The sequence below is a fragment of the Leucopleurus acutus genome, assembly GCF_964270905.1.
Source record: "Leucopleurus acutus genome assembly, chromosome: 16".
Classification (NCBI taxonomy): Eukaryota; Metazoa; Chordata; class Mammalia; order Artiodactyla; family Delphinidae; genus Leucopleurus; species Leucopleurus acutus.
In genome coordinates this window covers 62125693-62134163 of record NC_139158.1, presented here as the reverse complement: position 1 = coordinate 62134163, position 8471 = coordinate 62125693, and the positions used below count along the sequence as shown (strand labels likewise).

Sequence of the window (8471 nt, the reverse complement as noted above, 5' to 3'; positions counted from 1 at the left end):
TCAATTAACTAGCGTTGGGAGACCAGAAAGGGGAGCTGTCACATCCCACAACAATAGCAGAGCCCAACAGGAAGAAGAAAGACTCCTCGGCCCATGAAAAGCCACAGACTCTTTGTTCACTACAGCCCCAGCAACTTCCTTTCCCCCCTCTATAAAAGGGTTCTCCTTCCCTTGCTGTGGGGGGACTTGCACATGGCTCACCACGGTGGCAGACCCCAGATTGCAATTTCCTGCTGTGCCTGAATAAGCCCATCTTTGCTGAAGAAATAACTGGCAGTCTATTTGTTCTAGGTCAACAGAGGCAAGAGGTCCCACAGGCTCACACTCTAGAAATTAGCTCTAACCACAGCAAGCACAAATTAAGCACTTACTGTGTGCCAGCCTCGGTGCTAAGCACCTCAGAAAAAAAATGATCTCATTTAAATAGCCTCACACTCATTTTAGAGTATTATTATTATTATCCATTTTATAGACGGGAAAACTGAGCATCAGAAGGCTAAGGGGCCCACTGAGTCAACCAAGTGACAGTGATGGAATGTGAGCCCCATTCTCCTGACTCCAAAATTCTTGCTCTTTAATGACCTCCTGATGCCAGAGTTGAGGTTGGTGATGTATAAAGCTGTCCTGTGGCAGGGGAGCCTCTCTATAGAATGCTGTCTGATTGTTTTTAATATGGAGACAATGGCTGTTTCCCTCACTGTCTGGCAGATAGGGTTTCCAGGAGCCGTGGGATGGGGCTTGGGGAGCAGTTGCTTTGAGCAGACAATACACGGCCAAGATCTAGGTTTCATTGGATGCATAGTCACTGGGCTTTATTTCTAGAAACCAAGGGCTTGTCTGTAAAGAACTGATTTGGGAGCTTCCTTGCTCACTTTGTGGGCTGCTGCTGCATCCGTGCCTCCCCAGCTTGGACCTGAAGGCATGAGGTGCCTAGTATTTCTGCAAAATCTCTATGGCAGCAGGAGCCTCACTGCCCCTCAGCCACGTCTCCAGCCTCACCTACACAGGAGGACACGGGAGAGTGTGGAAGACATTACTGTGCTCAACGATATACCTGTTTTTCCTTTCCTCCTGATCACACTTCCCTACCCCTTGAGGTCAGGCAAGATCACGCGACCTGCTTTGGCCGATGAAATGTCAGTGGAAGTGATGTGCTTCTCTTCCTGGTGGAAGCCTGGAAGTGCTGATGCTTGACTCCCTATGGTTTCTTTGTTCCGGGGACTGTGCAGCTTTGGGGCCAAATTCAGCCCAGGGCTTGGAAGCCAGGATTGGAAACCAGGATTGGAAGCCAGGTCACATCTGGCTCTGGTGCCCAGGCCCTTGCCCGTTCTCACTGTGTTCTCTTTTCACAAGCCACGCAGCCCTGAAAGCACTGTCCCCACCCCACGCTCCAGCTCGGCCCTGGGGCTGGTCCGAGAAGATGAGCCTCCCTCCCCTGCAGCCCCAAACCCACGCCCTGCTTGGGTCCCCACGTCATTGCACGGAACCGTTGCCCCAGCCTCTTCCCTGCCCTCATGGGGAAATTCGGGGAGCCCCACGAAGGGCCTTCTACCGAAGAAAAAAGAAAAACACTAGCACCCCACCTCCCCCATGCCGGGGATCCCCCGTTCATTAGCCGCGCCTAGAGGTGAGCGACGCCCGCCTTCCGCGGGATCTGGTGGGAGGTCCTTTACCTTGTGCCGCAGCACAGCTTTGATGTGATTCTGCAGCGGGGCCAGCAGAACAGGGGCTGTGCTGAAGAAACCAAGGGGCTTCCCTGGTGGCACAGTGGTTGAGAGTCCGCCTGCCGACGCAGGGGATACAGGTTCGTGCCCCGGTCCAGGAAGATCCCACATGCCACGGAGCGGCTGGGCCCGTGAGCCATGGCCGCTGGGCCTGCGAGTCTGGAGCCTGTGCTCCGCGACGGGAGAGGCCACAACAGTGAGAGGCCCAAAAAGAAGAGACCAGGAAGGGCCCCTGAGCTCCAGGTCGGCACGGTGGGGCCTGTCTCTCTGCAAAACCACAGGTCCCAGAGGAAAGACTATCTCCTCAGCCGGGGGCCAGTGATTCCCACTCCACACCCTGCCATATGCCGGGCACAGTACAGGTACGACTGTCCCCACAGAGGAGGAACTGAGATGCCAAGAAGGGGGTCATTGGTCTCAAGGTTCGGAAGTGGCCGAGATGCGAGAATGAGGCCAGGCTCGGGGGAGACAGAGGGTGTTGCAAAAGCCGGACACGGCCACGTCCTTGGCCAGCTGGCCTCATGGCCACTGAGCCCGGTGAGGCGGGGGTGGGGCTGGCGGCCCGGGTCTGCTTCCTGCTTGGGCCCCATTTCTCTGCGACGCACCTACTAAAGTCCCTTCCTCATTGAGAGGTGGGTCTGAGTCAGTGTTTCTCTGTGCGGATCCATTGGAAATCACGGTTCCTTGGTCTCCTAAAATGCTGACTGTAGCCACTTCCCAGCCTCACTGAATGGCCTCCTGGGGAGGTGGGAGGATGGCATCTATGTTCTCAACAGCATCAAACTCTGGACTTCCGTCTCCCCGTCCATGAACCACAAGCAGCCCCTGCCCATGAGGCCCGTGAGGGGTCGTGGGGGGCTGTGAGTTACACGGGCTGCTCATGGGACCCTGGTGGGAATAGATTTACACCCAAGCCTTCTCTGAGGAAGAAGTCCAGTCTTTGCGTAAATGTCGCACCCTCTTAAGTCTCTGAAGCACTCAACCGCCTCACCGTGAGCCCCCATCCACGGGCGGGAGGGTGTAGACCTAATGCAGAGGAATTCGCAGCGGTGGGGTTTTGTCAGGCTGCCAGGGTTTGAACCCGTTTGCCAGCTGTGTGACCTTAGGCAAGTCACTTAACCACTCTATGCCTCCGTTTGCTCTCCTGTAAAATGAGGGAAATGCTTCCACCTACCTGGTAGGACTACTGTGAGCTGATGCACAGAAGGGGCCCAGAGCACACCCAGCACACAGCAGGTGCTCTGGAAGTAGAGCGACTGTCAGTTTTAGATGCCAACAGGAGCAGCCACCTGACTCAAGGGGAGAACCTGGCGGGCCCCGCCCCTCCCTGGGCCTCAGACTCCTCATTTCTGCGGGGAGGGGCAGCCCTCTGAGGTCCCTAACAGTGGCTGCCAGCCCAGACTCCCTCCCCATATAGTATGTTGATGGCCACTGTGCACCGTCATGTGGTGCAGGGCAGTAGCGGGGACGTGGGCTCTGGCCACAAACTCACTGTGTGACCTCAGGCAACTTCCTCCCCCTTTCTGAGCCTCAGTGTGCTCGCCATAAAATAGGTGTGATACTGTGGGGGCGGGTGGGTGTGCTGCTCAGGTCCGTTTTGGTGATTGGATGAAGTAGAAATTTCAAGAAATGACACCACGGCCTCGGTGTCTGGGATCCTGCAGCCCAGCCCATCCCCCAACAGACACCCACCCGTTATAGCCATCAAGCACGATGGCTTTGTCAAAGAGAGAGAAGCAGCCGGAGATGCTGACCACGGGGGTCCCGATGGAGCCCTGGTTCACAGGGGAGTTGGCCAGCAGTGCCAGGGGTAGCATCAGATGCAGGGGCTCTGGGACACTGCAGGACACCAGTCCTGAGCCACAGTGGTACTGTGGCCCAGCAAGCCCACATTGACTGATGCAAGACCCCACAACCACCGCCCTCCCCCCTGGCAAGAGCCTGCTGACCATCTAACACAGGCGGGGCCTGCACTCAACATGAGATGGCCCCACCTGGGGCAGGCCGGATGCACTCCCAAACTCCACTCAGGGTCACAGACATTGCAGCAGATGACCGTGAACTCTGGCTCCCTGTACCCTCTTACTGCAACACCCTGGGCCAGTCATTCCCCATGCTGAGCCTCAGTTTCTTCTTCTGTAAAATGGACACAAGATTGGTGGTACCTATCTCACAGGGCTGCTGTGCTGAGTTTTCTAGGAGACAATCATGTGAAAACATCCTGCTTGGAGCCTGGCCCACAGCGAGCCCTCATAAAATGGTAGTGTCAGCTCAGAGGAGTTAACACAAGAATGCCCAGCTCCAAGTTTGAATATATATAATGCACAGAAATAATTCTAATATTTTTTTTATTTTTATTATTTTTACTTTTTTTGTGGTACGCGGGCCTCTCACTGTTGTGGCCTCTCCCGTTGCGGAGCACAGGCTCCGGACACACAGGCTCAGCGGCCATGGCTCACGAGCCCAGCCGCTCCACGACATGTGGGATCCTCCCGGACCAGGGCACGAACCCACGTCCCCTGCATCGGCAGGCGGACTCTCAACCACTGCGCCACCAGGGAAGCCCTAAGCTCTTTTTAATGGCTTCAACTTTGTATCGGTGTACTGCATTTATAAACTTTGTACCGTAGGCAGATTGTAGCACCCATTTTACGATGCTACGTATGAAGAAGGAAGAAACTGCATGTTTGTTGCTGATGATGATGACCACAATGATGAAGAAATAAAATTATTGCTAGCAAGAGTCAGAAAATATATGTGCTTTTTATAAGGACATCTATATACATATATGAGTTCTTATACATATATAATATATATATACACACACACACATATGTATATATGGATTCTCTTGGAAATCCAGAGTCTTGGCGATAACGAGTCTGCGTTCCCACAGTTAGCCCGGCCCCTAAACGTGTCTGAGTTTGGGGTTCCTCCACCACCTCTGCCTTTGAGCCTCTGCATTACAGGGGGCTGCAGGGGGCTGTAAACTAGCTCAGATCTGTGTCCAGATTCAGTGTCTGGCTTTTGGAGGAAGTAGCCAAGGGTCTTGCCAGCCCTGGGGACCCAGGAGAGGCACCAGGCCCCCATGCCTGGTCACATCTCGTAAATCCTCTTGTACCCACTCAGCCGGCAGGTGGGAGTATCTAACCGGTCAGGGAAACACTCACCTGGTGGGCTGGAACGCCCCTCCACTCCAGTCCAGGAAATGCGGGACAGTGACCTGCAGGGGGCGCTGGAGAGGGGCTTTCTCGGCTTCAGCCGCTGAGCGGCCAGAGCAGGGTGAGGTCAGGTTGTCCTCAGGAGACGCCGAGAGAGACCACACTGCCCACCATCCGCCCCACACCTTGGGCAGAGAGAACTCAGATTGGAAGGGGTGGCCTTGTCCACGGGCACATGGGGGGCCACTTGGCTCCCCATGTGCCAGCCTGGGGTGCACGACCCCACCAGGCCCCTCCAGACGTGCCTTTCCACCTCTCACTTCTGCCTCTCCAAACCCTACGTGTCTACCCTTTCCTCGAAAACAGTCACACTCTGTGCCCTTTTGCAAGGATCTGAGCAGACCCCACCTCCCCGGAGCCTCCACAAACCCCCAGGCAGAAGGAGCACTTCCCAGTCCTGCGGGGATGGGGTGGGGACCGCCTCACCTGGAGGCTGAGGGCTCTGGAGTCCCTCAGATTCTGGGTGCAAATCCCAGCTCTGCTACTCACCATCTGTGAGGCTGCACCGTGCCTCATTTCCCCCGCCTATTCATCTGCAATGACTAGAATGGTGCCTGTCACATGGGGTCCTTGTAAAGACTGACTCAGTTCACAGTAAGTGTTAGCTCCCATGGCTATTTGTTTTTTGTAGTAATGATGGCTAGCACTTCCACAGCGCTCTTCTGTGCCAGACACTGTTCTGTGGGCTTTAGTTTTCCTCAAAATTCTATGACGTTAGTACATTATTAGGCCCAGTTTTCCGAGCGCTGAGCACCCTGGCCAGGAGAACTCAGATCTGGGCCAAGGCACCCAGCCCTCAAGGCCCTGGACTTCCTCCCGTACCTGGGCTGCTGAGTTGACAGAGGCGCTAACTAAACAATTAAACACGAGCAGAATTAAAATGAGAGGTTGTGGTGCAGGCAGGGAGCATCAAAGGAAGACCCCAGAGGCCCGAACTTCCCTCGGACTCGCTGTGGGACCTGGGGAATCCCTGTGCCCCTCTGGGCCTCAGTTTCCGCAGACCCTAGAGCATAAAGGTGGTGGTCTCCATGCTCCCGAGGCCCCTCTCCTGCCTGACCGTCTGCGGCTGAGATTCACATCCAGACCTCTGGACTCCATCCACACCTCTGGACTCCATCCACAGTGCTCCCCTGACAGGGGCTTGAATTCTGGGGCTTGCGGGATGGGACGGGAGTAAAAAGCCACCAGCCTAGCCACGGAAGAGGTGTGTGCATGTGTTCTCGGCAGTTTGCTTCCGCTGAGAACACACAGGCAGGTGCACCCGGCGGCGGGGAGGGGGCTGTCTGGGGACAAAGGAGGCTCTCACAGCACAGCAGAGGGAGGGAGCCAGGGGAGGGCAGCAGGCCTCCTGTCCCTGCCTGCAGTCATCCACGTGCCACACTAACACGGATCACTGACCCCTTTCACTGTCTGCCCATCTGTCCGGATGCAAGGTTCCAGAAGGTTGTGTGTGCCCCACGGGGACCCTGCAGCTTCCTTGAGCCACTGCCTCGCTGCTTCGTGACCTGGGACCCCTGAAAGTCCCCTCCACTGTCTGACCTGAGTTTATCACGTTGTTATCTGAGTTTGATCTGGTCTTGGGGAAAAGAGCTTCTGATCTCTCACCGCTGACCCAGCCTTGGTGGGATCCCAAAAGCCTCCCCGGGTAGTGCTGGTGGACAGCTTTTGTCCCTTCCTGGGCCTAGATGTCCTCATTTTGCCCTCTGCCCTAGGACTGGACAGGACTTGGAAGGAGGGAACAGAAACATGGGACACAGGCCTCACCCAAAAAGGGCCCAGAGAGGGGCTGGTTCTCACTGTGAGCCCAGCAGCGCTAGATGTGCCTCTCCCCAGCACGCGTGCACATGCAGGCCCCCAGGCATACACACGCCCAGGGTGCACAGCCACAGTGGTACACATGTTCAGGCCTGCACTGTGGCCCTTGCACACAGGCCAGTGGTTAGGCACCCTCCCCAACACACGTGGGCACATCTCCATGGATTTTCAAACTCATACCAGACGCACACAAGCAAAAGGAGCCCCTCAAACCGACCCATCCTCACATCACTTGGCCACGGGAGCACATGTGCACACCGGGCACAGCATGTAACTCCCACTCACGCATTCATTTATTTATTCATTAATAAATACTTGTTCAGGGCTTCCCTGGTGGCGCAGTGGTTGAGAGTCCGCCTGCCGATGCAGGGGACACGGGTTCGTGCCCCGGTCCGGGAAGATCCCACATGCCGCGGAGCCTGCGCGTCCGGAGCCTGTGCTCCACAACGGGAGAGGCCACAACAGTGAGAGGCCCGCGTACCGCAAAAAAATAAAAAAATAAAAAAAAAAATAAATACTTGTTCAGCAGCACTGTCTGGGGGCCAGGGACACAGCGGCAGAAGAGAGAAAATCCAGGTCCCTGTGGGGCTTTGAGGTCATCGATGCATGCGTACAATTAGGATCGTACACACACGTACAGACATGGACTCACAAGCACATGCTCATGCAGAGACACACGCAGGACAGCCTGGCGGCACGTCTCTTACCGTAGCTCAGCACTTCCTTGTTGAGTCTGACCACGGTGTCCGGCCTGGAGGCACTGACCATGGGCAACAGCAACGCCAACAGCAGGCCCAGCCCGCGTGCCCGAGCCATGGCAGCCCTGGCCCCTGCCCCCCAGGATCTGTGCGCTGGGGTGGGGACAAGCATCAGGGAACTTGTCCAGAGCGGTCCTGCCCTGGGCAGCTTAAACCTACCCCAGCCAGGACGTCACAAGCTGTGAGTGGCGATCCCAGTCCTGCTCACGACCTGCCACATGTCAGTTTTTGCATCTCTGCACGGGCAAGAATCCCCTTCCCAGCCTGCTTCATCAGAAACCACGGGGGCATCTGGTCTGGAAACGGCCCCCAAGGCCCAGAGAAGACATGGCCTTGCCTAGGGCCACACAGCAAACTAGGACCCGGTGCAGGACCCAAGTTGTGCCAAAGGAGGATGGAGAGACGTCCAGATGTGGAGACTGAGGGCAGCTTCCTGTCTCAAGGAGGGAGCCCAGGCCCAGCAGTCCAAGGCCTAGGGCTGTGTCATCTGATGCCAGGAATCCAGCCCAGCCTGGTGCCCAGTTGTCCGAACCCAGCCAGAGGAGGACCCAGGGTGGTCCAATCCTCACCTCATCCTGTGCCAGGTGAGGAATGTCCCAAGTGTAGGCCTCTCACATGGCCCCCGGCCCCTCCTGACCCAGCCCAGCTGGGTGGACTTGGGGAGAGGGAGTCAGGCGGGACCGGGGGCCACTGCTCAGATGGGTAACTAAGGCCCAGTGAGGCGGCACTTGCCCAGTGTCCCACAGCAAGACCAGGGATGGACCCTTCTGCAGAAGGCTTTTGGAAGTAGCATCCCCACTGAACAGATGGAAAAGTCAAGGCTCCTCCCTGGAGGAGTGCCAGCCCCATCTCTGTTCGGACCTCAGGCAGTTCCCGGGGCAGGTGGGTTCTCAGTCCCAGCCAAGCCCTCCGCCCGGGGCACGTGTGGAAACTGCTTTATGAGGCTCCCCGGT

The 8471-nt window shown here is 56.5% G+C and overlaps 1 protein-coding gene across 1 annotated transcript; it reads right to left on the bottom strand.

The window, feature by feature from the left end:
* Positions 1–930: 930 nt before the first annotated feature.
* Positions 931–7576, bottom strand: BPIFB2 (BPI fold containing family B member 2; the record flags this gene model as incomplete). Its single annotated transcript, XM_082856807.1, has 5 exons — positions 931–999; positions 1674–1734; positions 3417–3563; positions 4895–4988; positions 7468–7576. The coding sequence occupies 5 exons, from the start codon at positions 7574–7576 to the stop codon at positions 931–933; spliced, it is 480 nt and encodes a 159-aa protein (XP_082712933.1).
* Positions 7577–8471: the final 895 nt, after the last annotated feature.